General features: G+C 40.9%; 1 protein-coding gene across 1 annotated transcript in view; it reads right to left on the bottom strand.

The window, feature by feature from the left end:
- The window catches only part of jak3 (Janus kinase 3 (a protein tyrosine kinase, leukocyte)), a 50,176-nt gene that overhangs the window by 19,458 nt on the left and 5,453 nt on the right, over positions 1–25,265 (bottom strand). The window contains 17 exon segments of the mRNA NM_001114045.1: positions 6,283–6,400; positions 7,513–7,685; positions 9,536–9,660; positions 9,796–9,985; positions 10,632–10,765; positions 10,875–11,025; positions 11,897–12,048; positions 13,049–13,181; positions 16,902–17,035; positions 17,753–17,837; positions 18,566–18,697; positions 19,012–19,133; positions 21,161–21,344; positions 21,456–21,567; positions 22,301–22,458; positions 23,936–24,058; positions 24,944–25,229. Of these exon segments, the coding sequence (NP_001107517.1) occupies positions 6,283–6,400; positions 7,513–7,685; positions 9,536–9,660; positions 9,796–9,985; positions 10,632–10,765; positions 10,875–11,025; positions 11,897–12,048; positions 13,049–13,181; positions 16,902–17,035; positions 17,753–17,837; positions 18,566–18,697; positions 19,012–19,133; positions 21,161–21,344; positions 21,456–21,567; positions 22,301–22,458; positions 23,936–24,058; positions 24,944–25,229 (2,512 nt within the window).

Genomic DNA, 25,265 nt, shown 5'->3' on the forward strand with positions numbered 1-25,265 from the left:
TGCATAACAAGTCGGATCGCGGCTGCGACCGAACTATAAAGCAGAGATTCTCTAGATAACGGCGATACAGCCTGAACTACTAGTCACAGTAGAGACTGTACATCACGCCTGCCCCGGATCGCAGTTGCGACCGGGTGAACTGTTACTTCCCAAAATAATTGAGCCCCAGGTGCGGCTTCAAGAGGCCATCGCAGTGTGGGACATATTACAGCAAGGAACTGTGTTACATTGCTGCGGCTGCAACCATAACTTTATTGGTCCTAAGATGGCGACCCGTACTGATAGCCCACCGCCACAGAAAAGGTATATGTGGCTGGGCACTTTTGGAGTGGAGTATGGAGATGAAGGGGAGGAACTGGTAGTGCCATACTGTGGGTGCTGTGGACAGGAGGTCTGTAAGGCGTTGCAGGATGTGAGAGCCAGCTGCCCTGCCTGCACCAATAAATGCTGGACTGACCCCATAGTGAGGGTGGAGACCCCCCTCAGAGTCAGTACAAGCCCCATGAGGCCTACTACCCCAATCCCTACCCCAGAGCCGAAGGAAATTTTGTCACCACCCCAGGCTGAATCATCTGGGGATATATTGCTGTCCTCTTCCGACCACTCAGGAGAGGTTCTGGACAGTGTGTCTGAGGCCATATGGCCCTATAACAGAAAGGCAAAATCTACCGCCAGTTCTGTGGGGGTTGAAGTCACCCCTGTGGAGAAACAGCTACAATTGCTGGGGCTCTCTGCCAGGCTGGGCAGAGGCCGTTCTACCACACCAGATGGGGCTAGTGGAGGATTATCACCGGGTGGTATCCCAGTGCCTGGACAATCCAGGCGCAAATACCCCAAACCTAATTGGAGTGCCATGGAGTTCGGGCGCCCCATAGAGAAAGATCCTCAGGGCGAGGAAGCCACTCCTCCACAGTTGCCTCCACAGGAATCTGAGGCTGCCATTGGGATGCCGGATACCCCGCCACCTCCATACAGTTTCAGTAAGGATGAGACCTGCTGGGTGGCTCCGGGCCGTGCAGACCCTGAAAAGTACCGGGCTGTTTCCCGGGTGCAGAGACTGATAAACTCTAAAGTTTATGAACTCTGGCAATTTTATATGCCCTATGCCCCCGAGTGGGTATACGATGAGGTGGACAAGCACCTTGATGAGTGGATCTACGGGAAGCTGACCCGTAGAGAGAAGATTGGCTTTGGGGGCTTGCTTACCACCAACCCACAGCGACGCCACCAGGATGTAGACTACCTTGCAAACATCGCCCGAGAGTGGTGGTTTGGCCGGACCATCTTAAAACACCGAGTTCGCTCCTGTGGCAAGTATCAAGAGGACCGAAATTTCTCTTTGTTATCCGACCTCCCCAGTGGAGGCAAGATCGACAAGCCCCATCCGGGCTACTACATTTCTTACGAGGCTACAAAGGCCAAGTTTGACCGCAACCTCCATTAGGTGGGTGGAAAAACCCCATGCGGTTCTGGATGCCCCTCCCTGATGGGATTTTCCCCCGGGTGGGAGGTGGGTAGAATTTCCCTAGTTGTTAAAGGGATTACCCACCATATTTGGGCACCCCTAAAGAGACTGCCGTGTTTTTGCCGCCATAGGGTGACCCAGTTCTTCCAGTTATGTCCACAGTGGTGGACTTGTTTCTACTAAGTTGGAACTCTCTCAAGGAGAGACTGTAAAGTTACCAGTTGGGTGAACAAACAAAGACTGCTGCGCCCCATTACACTTCAACTTCTATTTTCATCTACCTCATCTAAGGGTAGAACCCTTTGCCTAATCCACACCTACGGAGTGCATGTCGGGAGATTCATGAACACTGGGTTAGGGTGGAAGGCCTGGACTTAATAAAGTTGATGGGTGGGGATGTATTACAGTTTAAGTTGTGCCCAGTAACAGTTTCTTTACAGCCAAGCAAGTGCCTGGGGACCCCTGAGTGAAGGCAGGATCGTCCTCATGTGTAAGTGTATCTGTCATGCCCCTGTTGCAGGTTACAGGTGGTATATCTAGGATACCTAAGTGTGTGCCTGAGCACCCCTGTTTAGGGGCAGGAAGGTGACTCAAGATTTATAAGTATTGTGCCTGTTATACCTCTGTTGCAGAGCCAGAAGGTGTTTCATGGATCTTTATAAGTAAGTGCCTGAGTGATCCATAGTGACACTCATGTATTGTAAATGGTTTACAGAAACGTAACTAGTAACGAAACAGTTAAAATTTTCTGTGCCTTAACATTTTCATTTTTACAGCTATCCAATGTACCGGATACTCCTCAGGAGAGGGTATCAGAAACGGATGTAAGGATACTGTATTTTTGCACTAAATCAATGCACTACTGTTATTACTTGAAATGTGTACTTATTTTTCTATTTACCATTGCCGGGTCGGAATGGATTTTTCCCCCGGGTGAATGTAGGGACCCATAGGGTTAAGCTCCCTATGGTGTTATCCCTTATTCTTATCTTATCTGTATTGTTATAGGGCAGAGCCCTCTGATATCAGGTTACTGTTATTAGGCTGCCCTCTATAGGTTTAGCTCAGGTTGACCACTCCCCTTGGCAGACTATATAGTGTCTTGCACAAGGAAGTGGCTTCCTCTTTTGGCTGCATGCTGTGTTCTGGACAGATCCCAACTGAGCCTGGACCAGAACATAGGCCCAGAAGCCATTTGTACCCTAGGGGACCACCTACCCTAGTGATAAGTCGGGGACAGGGCCCCGTGAACGAGGTAAAGCCAGCACAGACAGATTCATTTATAGCACCCTCTAGGAGAGGTGATTGTAGTTAGGCTATTTAGCAAGGGCAGTCTATAGCCCCAACCAGGAGTTGTAACAAAGGGTTTAGTCCACCCCGGCTCTGTAGTCGTTCTTTAGGGACCGGTTTTATTAGACGCCAGGTACCAGTGTTAGGAGCTCTCCCCTGGACCACAGTCGGCCGGAACACTCCCTTCTGAAAGGTCTATATCTCAGGTGTCAGCTAATCCTCTGTGCATCCTCCAAGTGGGTTATTCTGTGCCTAAAGTGTCACATCTGCTGTACTATCTGTGACCATCATACACTGCTGTGTCTGTGAGTATACCCTGCTGCACTATCAAGTTGTGCCTCTCAATAAATTGTACTATAGTTGATCAGCAAGAATCCTCTGGCGTCCATCTTTTGTCCACTTGCACACCACACCTCAGCTAGTTGTAGTTCCACTACACCCTCACTCCATCCTGATTCTCCCATATAGCGGAGGCTCACCCCTTTGTATTAAGTGTCGCAAATGTAACCCATGCTCTCTATTCACTACTAGCCTGGGTTTATTCCAAATTGGGTCAGAAAAGTGTTACACATCCCTTGTGCATGTGCAGTAGAGTGAAAAGCCAAACTTTTAACAAAAAAGCTGTCTTTTTCACTGTACTACACATGTGTAAGCCCCAGGATGGGGAAAGAAGACAGGAGGAAGAGTATGACTTGTGCACAGGTACCCCGAGCCAGTGCAATTTTATACTGACAGGGGCACTGGCCCTGGGAATCAGGTAAGTGATTACAATCACTGGGGGGGTGCCTAAAATTTGGAACACCCAAGTGATTGTACCTTTCCTTCTCCAGTGCAGTATGAAGCAAGGAGGGAAAGGAAGGGAGAATACCTTTTTAGAGATGGCTGCCTGTTCTTGAAAATGTGAAGTAAGTGTGACTGAGTAAATATTTGATTAGGTGAGCCAAAAGTGTGGCGTTTTTACTAAACAATAGGAGGACTATTGGGCAGTATGCTTTTTAAATTTTGACTTGCATTCTCCTTTAAAGGAACAGTAACACCAAAAAATGGAAGTGTATAAAAGTAACTAAAATATAATGTGCTGCTGCCCTGCACTGGTAAAAGTTGTGTGTTTACTTCAGAAAGTCTACTATAATTTATATAAATAAGCTGCTATGTAGCCATGGAGGCAGCCATTCAAAGGAGAAAAGGCACAGGCACATAGCAGATAACAGATAAAACACTATTGTATTCTACACAGCTTATCTGTTATCTGCTATGTAACCTGTGCCTTTTCTCCTTTTTTCCAGCTTGAATGGCTGCCCCCGCGGCTACACAGCAGCTTATTATATAAATTATAGTAGTGTTACTGTAGCAAACACACTAGTTTTACCAGGGCAGGGCAACAGTACATTATATTTTTATTACTTTAAAGCTCTTTCTTTTTTTAGTGTTACTGTTCCTTTAAGAAAGTCAATTGGAGGGTTAAGGAAAGACTACCTTTGCAAGCACTTTGCAGCAGTACCGAGCAAAACCTGGCAGGTAACCTCGCCCTCCCATGCTCAGATACAGTGACAGTATGGGGGCAGGTAAACATAAGTTAGTCTAGACAGAGGTATGTTGCGGCCCTGCTCTCCATGCAAGCAATACAAGTGTGAGTAACCTTGAAATCACTTTTTTGGATCAGGTAAATTGTAGCAGTGCTATATCATCCAAGGAGTATTGCTGGAGCAGGTAAATAGGTTTATCAGCAGTATACCCTTATAGCGTTTCAGATGTTAAGAACTCCACTTCTAGCAGCAGCAGACAGATATATCAGGGCAGTCTATAGTGGCTCTCCTCGTAGCTTGCTTTGCTGAACTTGTCTAGATTACTTGTTAACTAATCACTTTGGAATGAATCACCCTTGCAAATGCTCACCCCAGCAAATACTCTCCCATTAAAATATCTCAATTAATTAAGATTAAGAACTGTGGACTATGGCACAGAGATTTGGCGAATCACAACTGATTCAAATGACTTAACCCCCCTGTGGCACAGAATGAGAGCAGAGCAAAAGTCAAATGCAAGACAAGCTCTGATAGCCTTCTTAAAAAAGAAGGTATTCATATGCCTTATGCTACACGCCAAAAAGGAAAGGTTCACTTATGGCATTACAGGCGACAGGCAAAGGCTCTCAATGCTTGCCTTGCATTTGAGAAGGGCTCTAGGGCTCCTTTTAGCCCCATTATCCCTAATCTTCAGGGTTCTTTTCATTTTCTGCTTTTCCAGTCCCGCTCCCTCTGAAGCCATGGATCTAAACAGGCTGTCTGAAAGTTTGAATATATGGCTTTAAACTATTAGGGCTCTGGTACACGGGGAGATTAGTCGCCCGCGGCAAAACTCCCTGCTCGCGGGCGACTAATCTCCCCCCGAGTTGCCTTCCCCCTGCCATCCCACCGGCCAACATGTAAGTCGCCGGCGGGATGGCAGACGCGGCGGCGCGATTTCGCGCAAATCGCCCCGCCGCGTCTGCCATCCCGCCGGCGACTTACATGTTCGCCGGTGGGATGGCAGGGGGAAGGCAACTCGGGGAGATTAGTCGCCCGCGAGCAGGGAGTTTTGCCGCGGGCGACTAATCTCCCCGTGTACCAGAGCCCTTAAGCTGTATCTGTGCTATCAAACTAGCAGTTCTGGAAGCATAGTTAGCCACATGGATATTAAGGAGTCATTTGCTTGTCTCCACCTGTAATGCTATAAGTGAAGGTCAAAGCCTTTCATTTTTGGTTTTAGGTTGATGTCTCATGATGAGATTTAGTCGCTCGCAATAGATCACTGCTACCGTAATCTCTCCAAAATACCTTTTCACCATGAACAAAAGGTTCTCCGAAGTCACACAAAGTTTCTGCCTGCTGCCAATTTCATGCGATTTTGGAAAACAAAAGCAATTTGTATTGTTGCCAGTGGAAAGACATTTTGGAGAGATTAGTTGCCCATAGTAGCAGAGATATATTACGGGCGACTAAATCTTTCCATGGGACATTAGTCTTAAGGAAGCATGAAGCATTTAAATAACTTCTGATTTAACAAGGCCCTTAGTGCTTGCATAAAGTGATTTACAATGTTTGTTTACAGAGAGGTTTATGGGGGTGTTGTAAAATGTACATGTTATAAGAATGGAAAAAAAAATCAATAAAATGCATCAAAGTAAAAAATTAACACAGTTATAGCACAGATAGTAGAGGAGATGGAAATGAACTTTACCAATAAAAGTGCAAAAACGCAGACAACAGGGTCACAACAAAGATGGGAATAAACCAGAGAACAAATTAGTGTTTAATGCTAATATATCCAAATATCCAAGGCTATTGTGATACTAATATCTACAGTTAGTATTGATGTTTGTTTATATAGTTTATGTATATGAGTGTATAGATAGGTAAGTATAGGTTGTGTGTGCTGGGTTTACTTGGATGGGTTGAACTTTATGGACTCTGGTCTTTTTTCAACCCTATGTAACTATGTAACTATGTCATGCTAAACATGATAGTAATGATAGAGGAAGTACTCACAGTGGGGGGGCTACAACTCCTTTGGCTGTAAGTGAAAAGCTCATACAGCAGAACTCCAAAGCTCCAGACATCTGATTCTCGAGAGTAAATACTATCAGAAAGAGACTCAGGGGCATGCCTAGGAAAAAAGGCAATTGCAAGTTAATGGTACCCGTAAATTAATAAGCACAGTCTGATGCCACTATCAATGGCATGAAAATTTTTCTAATTCAATACATGCTAATTTCCTGTTTGACGGCTGTATACTGGGCCCATATGTTAAGAACTGCAAGCTAAGTGATTTGGCTGCGCACTTAATACAGTTATGGCATCTCTTATCTGGAAACCTAATATCTAGAAACACTCGAAATTACATGAAGCCATTCTCCATAGAGTCCATAATAAACAAATAATTCTGTAGGAGTTACTTTGATATGGTATGCTGGCTTGCAGTCTTAGGATGATAACTTTGTAACTAAAAACCCCGGTTTTTGTAAATATATGTGCTTGAAAAGATACTAAATTACTAATGAAACCGGGAACCAGGGCATGTGCATTTATCAATCAATCCCCTCCCTTTTGTTTGCTACTAGAACCCAGACCTGTACCCTGTACCAAGCAGTTGCAGTAATATCGGCTTTACATAAAGGTTAGTAGGCTGCATCCCTTTCTATTTGTGAGTGACCAACGATGCAGATAGGCAACTGAATACACTGACCGCTAGAGAATATTTTAGGTCTGGTTGTCATGTGGTGAATGTGAATGCTGGTGGAAAGGCCTACGTACACTTCAGCTTTCTGAAGCAGCGCAAAGTTTCCTCCTGCAGGCAATTTCGCACAAGTGATGCGTAGGCCTTTCCACCGGCGACTCCTATTGTGGAAAAGGCATTTTGGAGTGGTCAGTCATCTGAGGTATTGCGCCCGACTAACTCTCAAATCACATTGATGGGATGCAGGCCGCTGAGCTGAGGTCAGCATCATGAGCTCCTTGCCCCGACAGGATTTTTAAACCTGCCTGATCAACATCTGGCCCATTTTTGGCTAGATATCAGTCAGACAAGCCCGTCTGAGGGACTCTGTCCATCAGCAGCTTTTATCTGCCTGTGTATGGCCACCTTTAGATACATTGGGACAAGTCTGGAAATATCGCCAGAGCAAACAGATAAAAGTAAGCAAAATTCCAATATAACATGGGTTATTTATGACTTGTCATTTATCAGACATCTATATATTTCCACAGTTTCCCACATACCAGAAAATCGGACTTTCTCCTTTTTCACGAACTACATAGTACTCTTTGTCCTGTGGCAAGATTTTGGTCAAGCCAAAGTCTCCAATCTTTACATGTTCCCTGCTCTCCACCAAGACATTGCGACTGGCCAAATCCCTGTGCACATATCGCTGGGATCCCAAATACAACATCCCCTGAAGAAGGTTTTAAAGAGAATTTATATAAAAATAATGTTATAGAGCAATGGGAAGAACAAATAGAAACAAACCAAAATGTTTGAGGATCTTAACATGACAGACAGGCATATTAAAATACCATGATGGGTAAACTGATACCTAAATATGTTCAACCATAAGAAACACTTTTTCTTTTAAATGTATACCATATATACTCGAGTATAAGCCGAGTTTTTCAGCACGAAAAATGTGCTTAAAAACTTGTGCTTGGCTTATACTCGAGTGAATGCACCACCCCCCGTGTACCTGGCCGCCTGCACTCAGCGTTCCGCTGCACCAAACCCCCCCCCCCCCGTGTACCTGGCCATCTGCACTCGCCGTTCCGCTGCACCACCACCAATGCCCCCCCGTGTACCTGGACACCTGGCTCTCGACACGCTGGCATTCGCCGTTCCGCTTCACCCCCCCGCGGCACGGGTTGACTTGGCCGCTCATATGTGCTCGCCAGAATGTCAGCGCGCCAAGTGCACTAATCATGTCAACCTGCTCTGTTGAGGCTCGTGACCGCATCTATGTAAGTTTTCAGGTTTCCAGTCACCTTTTTAATTCTGTTGCTTTACCGATAAGAGAGACTAATGTGGGCAAAATTCTTAACTCATATAACATTTTATTATCCCAACACTGAATCAGACATTTAACTTTCAGTAATGTTAACATCAATAACATTCAGTTGATATTTTTATTTCAGGAATTCATTACACATCAGTAACTCATATTAGTTAAAACTTACTTACAAAATACAATTTTAGTCTGTAACATTATGAGAATGAACAGCAAACCTTGAACTGCTATAAACACCACAAATGCATTGGCATTAGATAATGTAAAGTGATAGGAGAAGAGTTAGCTAGCCATTTCTGCCAATACCTTTTAAATAAACCGGAAGATATAAAAGTCATATCACACACCTAACCACCTAACTGCAACTATAAACATAAATCCTTCAATAAAAAATATGCACAAGTGCTTGGTACGAAGGGAAAATCGGTACATTCATCTATTAGAGACATCTGCTATGTCCAGTTAAAATGCATGCTCCATAAAAAGATTCTAAAAACAAGTTCCAGTGTAAATCCACTGACTGAAATCCACTGACTGGAATCCACTGACTGGTCACTTATTTATTAATAAGGAAAACTTGTTCGGATAAAAAACTCAAACATCTCAAATTTTTTGCATTTACAAGCTCTAAAAACTCGAAATATTTGAGTTTGAATTGAACATTACTACAGTGGCATTTCCATGTATAACAATCCAGGAACTCATAGCCACAGTAGCGCCTGCATTTCCCATCCTAGGCTTATACTCGAGTCAATAATTTTACAGTTTTCTTAGGTAAAATTAGGTACCTCGGCTTATATTCGGATCGGCTTATACTCGAGTATATACGGTACATGGGATGGCATATGACCAAGTGCAAACTAGGAAATTCTAGCATACCTTTTAACTTACTCTTGTACCCAGCACAAATTGCAAGCATTCAGGGCACAATGTTCCTCTGCTTAATGTCTGTTTTGCCCTGCTGTTATTTACCGTGCCCCACTGGAATCCTATATATAAGCCAGATCATAGTCACAAATGTTATCAGTTAATTCCAAACCCCCCCCCACTATATATCATACTGGCGGTATCATTACTTTTCACAGGTTGTCTGACTTCCTGCTATGGTGCAAAATTATGCCTGCACCCTACCTTCCAGTTTGTAAATTGCCCCTATTGTTTTCCTCATATACTTTCAAATTGCATAGATAAATATATATAATTTTACTTTTTATTTGTATATCCAGGAGTTTGCATGGAAGACCCACCTTACAGATCTGGGAGGCATAGAGCAGGAGATGGCAAGGCCCTAGTACATTCTGGTTCTTAGGTAGATATTCCCGCAAACTGCCATTTGGAAGATACTCCATTATCAACTGGAAACTACGGCGACCTTTAAAAGAAAATACCTCTTTTTAATTCTGTCTGAACCTGGAAAAAATATTGAGCATGAAATGTACAGTATATGGACTGAGCAATGCATGAGTAGCTACATACCCAGTAATGCTTGCTCTTGTCTGTCTCTCACCTGCACTATAGCAGATCCCCTTGTATTTTACTATGAAGTCACTGTGAAGTGAGCGCAGTATCCGACTCTCTCGCTGGAAGTCACGGACATGTTCAACAGTATGGTGCTGCAACTTCTTCACTGCTACTAACTCTCCTGTGTTATCTCCCAGAGGGTCATAACGGCACAGTTCCACACTGCCAAAATTTCCCTACATGGAAGCAGAAAATATCAAATGCAGGGTAATGAAGTAAAATTCAAGTCCAGAGTTTGCCTTAAATAGGTGATAAATGTCACTTTCCTATTGGTTGCTAGGGGCAAGACCTGTTGTCAAACTTTTGGGACTTACGTAAAATTATTCCCTAACACTGGAGAATAGAAGGAGACACACAAGAGAAGGCATTGCTTGAACAAGAACAAAATTGAGAGTTACCATAAATTATTATGGGCCAGTTTTAAAATTTGGAGGATGAGAAGGAGAGATGGGCAGGTACAACTATTTGACAATTATTTAAGGGGTACATACCCTTAAAATCAGGAATATAACTACTACCTTATCCAGAACAATGTTAAATCAGTGAGAAAATGTACAGCAGACGATAACAAGGAAAAATACATCTCCAATAATAAAAAAGGAACTAGTTTGACTGGCTTATCTATTGCATTTCTCAACAGCTTGAGAGCCCCATGTTGGATCTCTGTCAGGGTCTGATGATAGCATCTGTTCCATTTTGGTGAAAACTTTGCGACACCGCTGATAAATTCACAAAATGGCGAAAAATTTGCAAAATGCTGGTATTGCGCAACTTTTTTGACGTGACTGCAACCAGAAAGAGCCTCAGTTCAGTGACCATTACCTTGCCCAGCACTGATATGTACTTCAGGTGTCTTTCCTCATACACAGTAGGGTCCTGTAACTCCCAGGCATGATCACATACTCTTAGCCCCCCCTTCACCTGTTGTCCTTTGGAATCTACCAGTAATTCATAATCTGCAGAGAAAATAAAAAAGGGAATGAGCAAACAGGCTTTGCATTGTTAATATATAACCTATGCAAACTAACACTGTGTAACGCTTAATTAAAATGTCCCTGCACTCACCAAATGCAATAATATTGTTCAGTTCGCGCATTATTGATCGGAATGAAGGTCTGAGGAGGGGATTGTAGGACATGCACTGCTGCTCCAGGCTTGCCAGCTCTATCCAGTGTGGGGATGGCAGAGTCTTATGGTCATTATAAAACTGCAGTTTCTGCAAAGCAAAAAAGCATTTTTAGAGAGGGACAGTGAGAAAATATAGGGGCGTATTTATTATGCTGTGTAAAACTAATTCGCCGAAAAAACGGAGTAAAAAGCTGTGTAAAATAAATGGAAAAGATCGCCATCTGAACGCTGGATATTACGCCATTATTTCCCATAAGTTCCGGTGGAAGAAAAAACGAGTAAAACAATTACGCCGATTTTACGCCATTTTTACACGGCGAAGCCTGGTGATGTGTGCTGAATTTTCTCGCCGTTTTTTACACAGTATAATAAATATGCCCCATGGTGTATACTGGCAGAAGAAAGAAAGGCAGTCTATCTATCTATCTATAGCAGTGATGCCCTGTTTTGTGCTGCTTCTAGTGGCCTCGAAGCAGGTGCCCATTTTTAAATTTCTGGCTTGGAGGCAAGTTTTGGAAGCACAGAGACACAGTTTTACACTAAGCAGAGCCCCCTGCAGGCTACCAAATAGCCAATCACAGTCCTTATTTAAAAATAACTTTATTCATGGTTGTGTGGCTCATCAACACCATCTAAGTGTATCTATCTGTCTGTCTGTCTATCTATTTATCATTAGTCTTATGCTTGATATGGTAATGTGGCAGATATTTTAGCACAGATTTGCATTAATTGTCATTAGTATCTCTTCTAAATTTGAGAAAGCTAATGGGAATGTATTTCTTGCTAAAAATGTCTGATTGTACACTTTTTTCATCAAATTCAAAACTTTGCATAAAGTTTCAAAAACAGCAATGAAGTAAGTGATTATGGAGAAGGTGAAGACTTGGAAAGGAGCTGTCTGGCATTATGGAAGAAGCTAGTAACATTAGTAGTGTTTGCCAAATGCATAGAACTCTTACAGTGGATGGATCCTCTGCACTCAGTGGTACATGGCCATCATTGAAAATCTCCCACAATGTGACACCAAAACTCCAGCGGTCAGACTCCAAGGCCAGGTTATTTGGATCAGAGACACATTCAGGGCTTAGCCAAGGGATCCTTTCTGCCAGCACTTCAAGAAAAGGATATTGTGCCAGGTCAGTTACACATAATTAGACAGACTCCCTAAAGAATTTAAAATTGTTAAAACCTAGATAAGATTCCATTATCATGTTTGCGTTTGAGCTTGTATTTTGACACATGAATTTCGATAGGCACACTGTGCGGTAACCCATATCAATCAATAATTTTGGGTAAATTAGGGTTATGAGAATCGTTTTGATTACCCTAATTGAGTGAATAGCAGTATGCTGGCATTGCTATAGAAGTTCTGCTGGTAGGTCTCTGTTTGCCAAAAGAGTAAGCATGATATCATAGTTGTCCATGATGCATGAAGGGCAGTACCAATATCAAGGTTCCGTTATAAGGAAAGGAACATCTTAGATGGCAAAAAACAGCTGACATATCTCCAAACAGGATATACTAATTACCTTATAATATAGTTTATATGCAATTTGTAATTAGTGCGTGAAAAACGTCTGCTGTATGTGTGCAGTGGGTAGTGTGTGCTTGCTACTGATGAGCTCTCTGTGGCTTATTACCTATGTATAGTACCAGCATATTATGGCATCAGCCATAATGTGTCAGCTATCCTGGGTTGCTTCAGCAATTTGGCCTATTTGATCCCGTTCCGCCCTGGCTTGTCTCCTCCTGCCATGCTCCCTGCTCCACTGCTTTGGACTATACTGGATGACTTTGGGTAACAATTCTATATACTTTAATGCAGTAGGTACGGTAAGTTAGGTTTTAGATAAGTGACCATTGGGACATGCATTTATTGCCTTGAGCAGCAAAACTACTTGGCCAGGCTCTGGTTCCCCAGCATTAATAGGTAGGTTGGACACACTGGCACTTAGCATAACTATACTGAAGTATGAGGTGCGTATTTGGATACAAGTACCTTAAATTCATGATGTCAAAGTGCAATATGTGTGTTGTTTTTAGAAATACAACACTTGCAGCTGTGATCATAAATGTACTCACAAGAATGCACAGCGCTTTCCCAAACTTACATTCTTCATCCAGGACTTTGATGCTCACACCTCGGTCACTAAGTTTAATAAAAGGAGGGTTCCCCTTATCCCCCTCACGGCTCAAAAGGATTTTCTTAGCTGAAATGTTCCCATGAACCAACTGCTTATCCTCCTGTGAGAGAAAATTATTTAAAAAATAAATGCATTTGAGCAAAATAATGAGACATTTGGTAGAACTACAAATATCAAAATGAATGGCATGAATATCACAAGGTGTATATCTTGGAAACCCCTGGCATAGAAATGGCGACTATAAAGCCAGGCGGCCCAAATATATGGATTGATGCACAATTTTAATATGTAGAAAAAAATTCATCATTCCCAAAGGAGGATAGGGGCTCTAAAAGTATGTTGCTTGGGGGCCTAGCAAGTTTTGGTATGTAACTCTATAGCACTGCATAAAATGTATTGGACAAAGGTAAAAGTATGCTCTTTGTAGAATCAGTAATTCATAAAAAGGGGTTAAGTAACAAGAGGTGCAAATTTTTCCAGTTCTAGTAACCCATAGCAAACAGCAGAACCTTCACATGTCTTCTGGCTGAAAGTAATAATCTGTTTATAATGGGTTATGTAATATGTTGGGTATAAGGATAATGTAAATGGAATTAAAAGTGTCATGCTCCATATGTAATAAAAAGCACTAAGTGTTATGTAATAAAAGCCCATAAGTTTGCCCAGTAGCAATAACCCATACCAACCAAAAAGATGAATTCTTTTAAACAGACGACCAGTAAATGCTACCTGCTGATTGGTTTCTATGGTTTACTGCTCCTGGGCAAACTTATGGCCTTTTATTACATAACCCCCTTCTTTTGTTAACTATGTAGTTTCTTATACAGAAAAACAGACCTTGCCAGTCTGGAGGTTATAAGGTTTTGTGGCTAGTGATGAGGGACATTGCCCCATTTTGCTTAGCTAAAAAATTGGTGAAACAACAGAAACATTTGCAAAATGCAATTTTGCGACAATTTGAAAAATCTTTGTTATCTTGTGACAAGTTAGAAAGAGACTTTTCAGCGACTTTTGCCCGCACTGCCGCCCTGTTTTTGAACAGTTTATGTGTGGTTTAAAAAAAATATAACGAGATAAATTCAACATAAACCAACATAAATACTATCAGAAGAGTCTGATCCCATTTAATATAACCCAGACTTAAGTATATTTTCTTGATGTACTAAAAATGTAAGGTACTGGAAGCAGCAGTTACCAGACTACACATTAATGTGAACAGTATAAATATATATATTTTTTACATTTAAAATTGTATCTAGAACCTACAAATAAACCATTTCTTGGCAACAAATATCCTGTTTTTAAGGACAAGGGCATATTAAGGGGGAGATTTACTAATCCACAAACACTCCGAGCGTATTTTCCTCAACTTTTTTGCCGCTTGCGCGACTTTTTCGCTGCTTTTGTGACTTTTTTGTACTTTGCGACAATATTTGTGTGACAAAATCGTATTGTCGTGGCGAGTACGAAAGTTTCGGATTCATTCAAACTTCGGTATGGTGACTTTCCTTAGGCTGGGTTGGAGCTGCAGAGTGCCATTGAGTCCTATGGGAGGCTTCCAAAACAGAAGGATTAAAGTCGGAAAGGTTTTCCTGCATTTTACGAGCGGTCGGTATGAAAATTTTGTGACTTTCAGATCGCCAATACGATATTATCGTGACTAATACGATTTTTTCGTGATATTTGCGATCTTAAGAAATTATCGTATCCAATCCAAATTAATCCCATTCGAGATTCGAACTTGTGTTTTCATGAATGTGCCACTAAGTGTAGGGTCTCCTCCTTACCACCTGGGTTCTTACCACCTGCTTTCATGTTTTTTTCAGGCTGATCTTCACTCCACGTAGCTGCACTCAGGCCAATGCTGTAACTGTCAGTGCAGCTACACAAAGCTGCGAATGAGAGTGGTTCCGCTTCTCTCTGCCTGCCTACAGAATGCAGGTGGGGAGAACTGGACCCTATGCTTAGCATTCCCTTGCCCATGTGAGTAAGGCTAGCATTCTATAGTCCTGTAGAGATCTATGAAATATATTTGACCCATATTTTTTAGTTATGTTACAGCACTTTCATTTTTTTTTGTTACTGTTTCTTTAATTAGCAGGTACAGGTGCCCAAAAATGCATCTTAATCATTGTAACTATAATCTTCTTTATCTAAATGTGTTAAAGTGTACAAGTAATAAAACTTTCGCTTCCGTTATTCCTTTTATGACCTAAGAAGTTATAACTTTTGCAAGATCACAGTTACATGGAGATTAATATCAATGACATTTGTTCTAGATCCAGCCCTTGTGCTTTAACAGTAATAAAATATTATAATACTACTTTGCAGAAAGCAAACATGACTGTAGCCCCTGCTGCTTTACCTGGGTTGTGCTGTGAATAGGAATATATCTACTATCCATTCACAAAAAAAAACATGCTTTAAAATGTGTTTGCCAACGCCCTCTCATGTCTCATCCCACTGTTATCACACAACATTTCTGGTGACTTGGTTGCAAAAGTTATAACTTCTTTAGATAAAGAGGATTTTAGTAATAATGATGAAGATGCATTTTTCGGGCACCTGTACCTGCTAGTTAAAGAAATAGTAACACAAAAAAAATGCTGTAACATCAGGCCCGGATTTGTGGCGAGGCCACAAAGGCCTGGGCCTAGGGCGGCAGAAATTTAGCCGCAACAAAATTTTGACATTTCGCTCCCATACGGAGCAATGGGGACTTCTCCCCACTGCTTCATATGGGAGTTTAAATGCCCGCGCATGCGCGATTGCGTCGGGGTGGCACGGGGGGAGGTGGGTTTGTTCACGCCTAGATTTGAAATCCGGCGCTGTGTAACATAGCTAAAAAACATGGGTCAAATGTAATTCATAGATCTCTACAGGACTATAGAATGCAAGCCTTACTCATATGACTTTCGGATCGCCAGTACGATATTATCGTAACTAATACGATTTTTTCGTAAGCATTTTCGTGATATTTTCAATCTTCCGAAATTTTCATTTGCAATGCGATTTTTTCCCATTCGTGATTCGGATTCGTGGATTAGTAAACGTGCCCCTTAGTGTGCTTCCTTTAAAGCCTGAATGATGCTCAAGTTTAGGGGATGGGTAGGTGGTAGCCAGAAGCAGGCAGTGCTGTGTTCACAGAAGAAGCAACGGTCTCTGCTCTCTATTCTAGAGACCAAAGACCTATGTCCGAGATTCAAGGTGAGGGACAGTGTACAAAAGTGCAAAACACATGGCTGTTTGCTACTTTTTTTGCATTCTGCACCATACTTCGCACTTCATAAATATATGCCTTGACATACTTAAAAAAGGGCCCATAATGTGTACCATATAATTATATTTGGAGTACTTTTTATATGGTCAAAAGAAGTTATGTTTATTACATGATTTATGGGCTTATTTTAAATCTAATTTTTATATTCATTTATTAGGCGTTAATATGAGTTTCCTAGCTTCTGTTATATATGTGTAACCTCCTCTGCCTTCCAGTAAAATACCATTGGGCTTTTTCCCATAATTCCATATACTTTCCCTCAAACTTTTTTTTGTCAGTCTAATAATCTTGTAAGACCAAGCTTCAGTGATTGGCTTAGTGGTCACTTAGCATAGGTCTGACATAAAGATCAAGGTTGGCTCAAAGGGGCCAAAGATTGCAGGGAACAACCAAACCAACCCTCACTAGTCTGCTGCCACAAGTTGTGAAGAGGTATTTCCATTATGTTTTTTCTTCCCATGCTAACACACTACATCTAGCAGTTGTAGGTGATGTATTTTAATATTTAGAGCTACATGCTAGGCTGAGCCTGTGACTTACCAAGTAGCAAAGAGCATATGCCAACTGTCTGACCACTTCCAATTTCCAGCTGATTGCAATGGGTCCTTTCTGCTGCTGTCGTTTCAAGTAGAGATCCAGGGCCCCATGACACACAAACTCCTGTATCATGATAACTAAGGCAGAAGCAAAGTGAGAACACACTGCCCTAGAGCCAAGCTCTTTATAAATAAAATGTGGTACTCAAAAACACAATAAAATAGTCTGCAGTACACTACAAAGGTTGTTTTAATTGAGCAGGACAAAGAATAATAACAAAGTATATTGTACCAAAAAATAGCATTATTTTAGGGCACGGTGCAAAAATATGCACAATTGGTTATGTTCTTTTTAACCAAAGTTTTAACCCTATGAGTGTCATTGTTTGCATTGTAAATAGTTCCACCTACTGCTAGATAAATGAGGGATCATTTACATCTGCAAGTACAGTGAGCAAAGTGCACATTTTTTTCCAGAATTCCAGTGACATTGTGCCTGCAAAGGGGGTGATATGCTTGGTACAAGAAACGCATTTAGACACAAGTACCTTTAATGAATAGGGTGTTATAATCAGGGAACACAACTGTACTTTAAGGACATAAATGAGCCCAATATTGTCCATCAAAACTGGTGCAAAATTTGCATCCTGCTATAAATCACACATGGATATGGTGCCTATGGACATCAATATGGTGTTGACAATCTTTAACAAGCCTAATATTTGCATGCACCTAAGATTGTACAAAATATCAAATAGATGCTGCTAAGTCTTAGGTGCACTAGGAACAATAAAACTGATGCAGGCATTTGACAAGGCAGTTTTATGAAAGAATCCCTCCGTAACACATACTCACTTTGTTTTCCCACACAAACTCCATGCACTAGAATGTGGTGTTTATGTGAAATCTGGTTCATTATGCTGGCAGCTTCTAGAAAAGACTAAATGAACAGGAATTTGCAATTAGAGAGAGTGTAAGGAGAAGAAGAGTCAGATGGAGAATCAGCAGAGGAGAGGGACCAGAAGAAAGAAAATACTGAAGAAGTTGAGTTTTATATATGTGGGCTGATTAACCTAAGAACAAAGAAATAAAAATCATTTAGAACAGGACTGACTGATACTTGAAAAGAGAAAGAAAGAGGAAAATAGTAAATAAACTGACCTACAGAAGAAGTAGTAGAGAAATATGGTATTTCATTGCAAGCCTACTAAGAATTACTTTTCAGCACTTAATTAGCCAGCAAGTCGCACAGCAACAATTCTTCTCACCTTCGTCTCATTGTACCTTGCACCCCTCGATGTTTCTCGACCTGTCATTACCTAACCCAGTGAATATCTGACTTTCATAATCACCAATAATAATTGCCCAAACCAAAGTTTCCATTGATCTGCTAGCTGCCAAAGCTAGTACATATTGGTACCTATTATATTCGTCCACCTTCCCTGACAAACACAGATAAGATTTACTGCCATTTTATTTACCCCAGACTGTGGGTCTCACTGGTTTTGTGTCAGCCTGCACCACTTTCTCCCTCTACCTTAAACATAATCTTTCTTGAGCTGAAATACTTTTGTTCCAAGATTCTACCAATACTCCCTTAAATTGGCTTCTCTGGATCTATGAACAGTTCTTGAATGCTACCACATATAACCTGGCTGGCAGACTTACCTCTTGGTAATGGCCATAAGTAGGATCCAGAACTTTTAGCAGAACTTCCACCTCACACCGCTCGTCTCTCTCTTCATCAGTTCTTAAACCTCGAAATATTTTTGTGAAGGAGCCTTTTCCAAGGCTTTCCATCTAAGGGAAACCATTTACAGATATTTTTTAATACCATTACTGTCCTTTTGTAGTGATAACATATTGGCAATGCAAAAACAGGGAATGTATCCTGGATATTTTATTTAATCATGCTACTATTATGTAACACTTTCTAACAATACACCTCTATGTCCCAAACCAAAGGATAAAATGGGGCAGACTGAACAACAATTTGAACAAATCGAAGTTGGTCTTCTAGACACTTTTAGAGATCACTAGAAATTTAACCTTATTAAGCCTCAAAAGAAGGTCTTAAAGCTTAAAAATTCCCCAAACCTCTGCCATTCACTCACAAAAGTGATGTCTTTGAGATGGATCTTATGGAAAGTGAGCGACTGGAGGTTCCGTCTTTCTCTGCCTGGTAACAGGACTCTTTGAGGGCAGCTGTCCCGTAGAATCAACAGGTTGGATTTTTCTAACAGGTTAAAGAGAGTGAAAAATTCACTTGTTTTGTTGCTTGTGGCATATTCATCCCCCCAAAACTGATTTACTTTATTGGTATTTTAAAATTATTTGCTATAGATATTCTAGGTCAAGTCAATCAGGGAAGTTTAATTATACAGCTGAACCTGTCAAAAAAAAAGAATACATTTAAACATATAAAAAGTTTGACATGTAAATCCCAGTACTTCAGTCACCAATAAGAGAAACAAGGTATGAAAGCTGTTTTTGAAAGAATGGCTCCATCTAAAGGCAAAGGAGTAAAAGGACAACAATCAAGTATAAATACCAAGATTAAATAGTATTTCCAACTAAAAGCAGCTATTCATTTACAAAACTGAAAAAGATGGACACTTTTCTTCTTTCCCACCAATCAAACTAAAAACCCAAGTCTCCTAAAACCATGCAGCAGTGCATAGGTCTGTACCACTTTGTTACACAGCCCCTGAACAAATCATTGTGAGACATTACCATATAAAAACCGGCGATAAAAGACATTGAGGCCAATTCACTAAAGGTCGATAACGATTAACGCATGCTTTTTTGCTTTAAAAAGAATGCGTTAATTAAGTCCCGATTCATCAAAGTAATTTCGCATGCATTAAGACGCATATCGCAATGTGTTATTTACCTCGCATTTCGATAATTAGCGAATACAAATAATACTAACGCATGATTCACAAACACATATGAAGCATTAAACACGCTAAATATCTCATTAGTCTGTGCAAATATTAACACCTACTTGGGGCAGGCGGTACTTAAAGAAAATTGTGGTTTGTGAGCTTTTGACAACAAAACATGGAGTTTGCAGTGGGATTTATTTAAGTATGTGTTGGCCCTAGAGTGAATCATCCTCCAGTTTTCAGGGAAATGGTCATTTTCAGAACAGTAGTTTTCCGAAAGTAATTGTTACATGCGTAATATAGTGCGCTAATATAGCACGCAAAATAAAATCTCGGCAAACTGGAATATATATCAGTAAATATTGCCCTTTCATATCCTTTCCCTTGATCCACCATTTAGTGATGGTAACTGTAACAGGAAGTGTGGGAACAAAAGACAGAACTCTGTCCATTAATTGGCTGATGTGGCCAAGCATGTACTGTATGTGTGCCTTGGCTTGTTTGTGTGCACTGTGAATCCTATGATCCCAGGAGGTGGCCCTTTATTCTTAAAATGGTAATTTTCTATTTAAGAGTACCCAATAGCACATACTATTATAAAAGTATCATTTTATGAAAATGGTTTATTTAAATGAAGCAGGGTTTTACATATGAGCTTTTTTATGTAATATATTTTTATAGAGACCTACATTGTTTGAGGGGATAGTTTTCCTTTAAGCTACTTTTGCTGTAATGCACCTATCCCCAACCCAATGTGGTGGCCAATGGCCCTAAAATCTGCATCATCTGTATGAAAACAAATGATCTAAGAATACACTTCCAAGTACATTTAGCAACTGAATGTTAAGTAATTTCAAATCAAAACTATTATTATTTAATGTATTTTAGCTAAAGCACTGCTCTAAAACACCTTGTTTCAAATTAACTCAAATTTTTTTAGTGTCCCATTAACCAAGCAATATTGGGAAAATTATTTGCAGACGGTTCGGAAGCTGGGAGGTAGATTAAAATGTACCCTTTGAGAAAGGGAGATGTACATTCAAAGCAGGCATGCTGGGGGAAGGGACTCAAAAAGGGAGACATAAATGCATCCAAGCAGGGAAGGATAATATACCCAAATAGGAGGTGATGCCCCTAGTGGAGGAAATGGCAGAAGAATAAATCCAAGGAAGAATGGTGAAATGGAAAATAAAGAAGAACCAAAGAAGGAAAGAAGGGGGAAAATGCTATATTGGGCAGGGTACTTGGCATTTCCAATAGACATAAATTTTTTATATATATATATATATATATAGTACATATACATGCCTAATCTGTAAAGACCCAGCTGGTGGGTACTGACTGTAAGGCAGATACATGAGGTTTACATGATTACCTTTGGGTTGAGGTGGGCAGCAAGTTGTGAGTTTTGTGCGAACTCCACCCAAAGACAAGGTGCAGTGCTGATAATGCTCTAAGAGACTCCATAGACTGGAGAAATGACGAGGGACAGCAGCAATAGAAAACATATCATTCAGTTTCTGGATCATGCAGCCCCTGTAATCCTTTCCCAGTGATGTCTGCAAGTTTTAGAACAAAAAATGAATTATATGGGGGAAGGGGGGGGTTAATGTAGTGGAGAGAGACTGGTCACAGACGTTTGCTCTGTTATATAAAAAGAAAATGCTTACCTCCACACAGACTGTAAGCAGAAACTTGTCAAAGTCCTGAGGGGAGCAACGTAGGACAAAGCTGCCAACAACACTCCCACTTTTCTTCAGTTTGCCCACAGCAAACTCAGATCTGATGGGCAGAAGAAAAGTTGTTTAGATGTCTATCAGGATTGCTTGAGAGTGTAAGGAAGCTGGATAAAGAATATAGAAGTTGACTGTAGAGATGGATGTGTGTTTGTTACTGTAAAGCTCTGTTGTTTTCTCTGGTGTTGTGCTTGCCTGTGGGCTTGCGTCAAGGTGTGTGTCCTTCTGTGCATCTTTGGCACACACTGCCTGTGCACATATCTATGCACGCTATACATGCGCCCATGTGTCACATCTGATGCAATCACATAGCATGTTTGGCACCAAGCCTTCCCCTTTAAACAGACTCCAAACAAAGTGAATGCCACTTGGTTATATTTCTTGCTCCTGATCCTGTGTTTGTGATTACTGCTTTCTGGATTAAGACTCAACCTGATTCCTGGACTATCTCATGCCTTTTGTCCTGTGCCTGTCTCGGACAATGTATTGAATGCCACCTGTCCTGACCTTGGCCTCTTTCTAAATATGCCTGAACTCAGCCTGCCCAGACCTCAACCTGCCATCTAGACTTGTCTTCAGTCAAATCTCCCTCCTCTGTTTCAAGACATTCCTCTCCACACTGGGCTTTTCTCTCATCCCTGACAGTTACAAATGTAAATGGATATAAAATATGAAAGGAACATTGCTGTTTGTTGAGTGAGAAGTGGTCATTGATTAAATCACAGCTTACACCTAAAAAGCAAATGGGTTCATAAGAAGGATATGAACATATTGCTCACGTAATGGGTCCATGACATTGATTTTCTAGGTTCCACCGCAGCCTTGGGGAAGCCACCTCCTCACAGAAATAATGGTGTGAATCTGTAGTCAAACGGTAGTAACCATCTACCAGAGAGACAAATGAAAGAGCTTCTTGCAGGTTTGGGAACTGCGTCTCCTTGATTGTCAGTAAAACAGGGATAGAGGAAAAGTCAGTGAAAATGTAGGGAACAAAATTAAAGGAATGTAAACCCTCAAAACTAATAAAAGTAAAATTACGAGTCTGCAATTTATATAATTTCTTAATTACTTATTTATATAAGTTCTTATTTTTCAAGATATAATTGCCGTTCATTTCTGCCAACTGGATACAATCATTGAAAACTGAGATGAAAAAATGAATGTTTTGTGATAGTATTCTGCTTAGTACTGACCTGAGGAATGTCAGATGACTCTTTCTGATTGCTAACTTCATTATATAAGTAGAGCATATATACAGTATATATATATATATATATATATATATATATATATATATATATAGAAGGTGGTGTTGTTGTACCAGAATTTCTGTGCCTTGAGTGGTACAAGGCTATGACAGTATCTACAATTATGGCATTTTTTGGAAATAAAAAATCCCTGCTGCATTTGCACTCTTTATTTGTACTTGTAAGCAAGTCTGCTATATTGGTATTATATATATACCCACAGCATTGTATGCCATCAGAAAACTGTTGTAGATAAATCTTGTTCAAAGAATCACCAGTTGTTATCATATGCTAGTACTTTCAGCTTTATACCACCAACTATTTCAATCCTGCATTACATGCTCCACAGAACATCTTATATACACAGGTATATTTATTGCATTGACCTTGTGCACTAGCATATGTGGGCAAAACAACTGAAAAACAACTTAAAGGTTCATCGTGGGAAGCAACAGCCTAAAGTTAAGTTACCTAAAATGCTGCTGCTCTTATGAAACATTGTACAGAAATATGTCATAAACCCTGCTCTGATTTTTGTACTTTGACTATCAGGAGCCCCAAGGGAATTACATTATGATTATACATGCTTTTTGATAAACAGATGATTTGGTATTTTGAATATTTGTTTTGTATGGGTTATGTCATTAATTTGATCATTCTGTTTTATTTTGACAGAGTCATAAGTAGAGGTTGGCAGAACGCATACTGTAAGCCTAGGATGGGGGGAGCAAAGTTTTGGTGGCAAGTGAGAAGGCATACGTTCTTCAGTGTAGTGGTGGAGAGCACAGGTGAGAGGTAGACAAGTGGGTGCCATTGCCCTCTGAACCTAAATACATACACACATACAATATATATCTTGCTATGTGTTTTTGGTTTTGTTTCAGGCAGCAACAGGCGGTGGACAGGACTACAATTCCCAGCAGCCGCTAGGTGACTGCTTTTGGTGCACCAATCCAGAAGTGATTTCATTTTACTTCTGCCGCTTGTCACCATGGACACACTGGATGCTGATGCAGGGGCTCAATTGTCTTTATATTGTAATGTTCTAAGTAACACAATTTTACACCCAGGGAAGGTCCCTGCGTAGACAGAAACATCGGCCTTCTGTTCATTTAGGGTACAATATAATAATTTCCTATGCAGTGTGCAGTAGCCACCAGTACTTACCAAAACCTTGTTGTCTTGCTTAGTAACTGTGACTATGCGTCCCTCTGATATTGCGGAATCAAACTTTGCTTGTGTTATCCTTATGTCAACAATTTCTGGGAAATCACAAAACGTCTGCCACAGCTGGGGAAGAAATTGTGTTGGGAGGTGACATCAGGCAAAGAGACTCACAGTTCTAGTCCTTGCAAATCTAATTGTTTTCTCAGAAAAATACAGTGTAACAAGTGTATGAATACTTCTGTCTTTTGGAGGTATTCTACATGCACCCACAGTTCACACATATATATTTGTTTAATATCTGTCCCCATTGTTTCCCGAAGGTCCGGGAAGGGCAGGCCTATGATTTAAGATAAGTGGAAGAGTGGATAAATTGACTTTTGAACACTCCTTGGTTCATGTTTAGTCCTTTACCACAATGTCATACTGAGTTGGTCTGTGATACTATAGAATGGTGCAAACTCACTAGTCAAACTGGAGCCCATAATCTGATTAGTCAGATATATCGGGGACAAGGTGCAAAGTGAATAAATTGACACAAATTGCCATGTTTATTTCCTGCAATGCACTTTGCTTTTTTGTATTTTCATCCACTGCTGTCACAAATCTCTGACAAATGGCATGCAAGAGGATGCATCTGGCACCTACCATGTAAGCGTGGCACGTGGGCATCCACATATATGCTACTTACCAGCATACCATTCCAGAGATGCAAGACGAAGGGCCTGTTTGCACAAGGTGCACTGGAAACCCTTTTGCTAAGTGAGATATTAAATACAGTGATGCCATGTTCACCACTCTCCTAAGAAAGGAGCTGTTAGCATGGGGGACCCAAAGTGAAAATGAAATGAAATTGTGAAATTGGTTGGCACAGTTGTAAGTTGTATGATGATGGGTGCAATATTACACCCATTAGTACAGCAGCACTTGTACCTACCAAATAATAAAGGATTACATTTGTCTTATGAACTACTATATCCTGTACTTCAACTTCCTAAATGACTTTCTCACCTCAGTTTCTGGTACCATCCATGAGATCCCTCCTCCCCCAGACACTCTGAGAATCATGTTGTTTCCAGTCCCTTTTGGGCTCTGTACTTGGAAGGTCTCTGTTCCAAAATTTCGGTCCAGTTTCTCAAGATCCACCAGATACTTGAGTTTGATGAGTGGATCTGTGAGTGTACAGGCCCTGATTTTCCTTAATGAATGCTGGACTCTGCTCCGCAGTCTCTTGCGGGAAAAGAAGCTTAGTTTCTGAATGGCTTGCCGCAGGCTCTGAGGGACACACTGCTTATAACTGGAAAACGGAAGGTATAAATGAAATATGACATTT

The sequence above is a fragment of the Xenopus tropicalis genome, chromosome 1, assembly GCF_000004195.4.
Source record: "Xenopus tropicalis strain Nigerian chromosome 1, UCB_Xtro_10.0, whole genome shotgun sequence".
Classification (NCBI taxonomy): Eukaryota; Metazoa; Chordata; class Amphibia; order Anura; family Pipidae; genus Xenopus; species Xenopus tropicalis.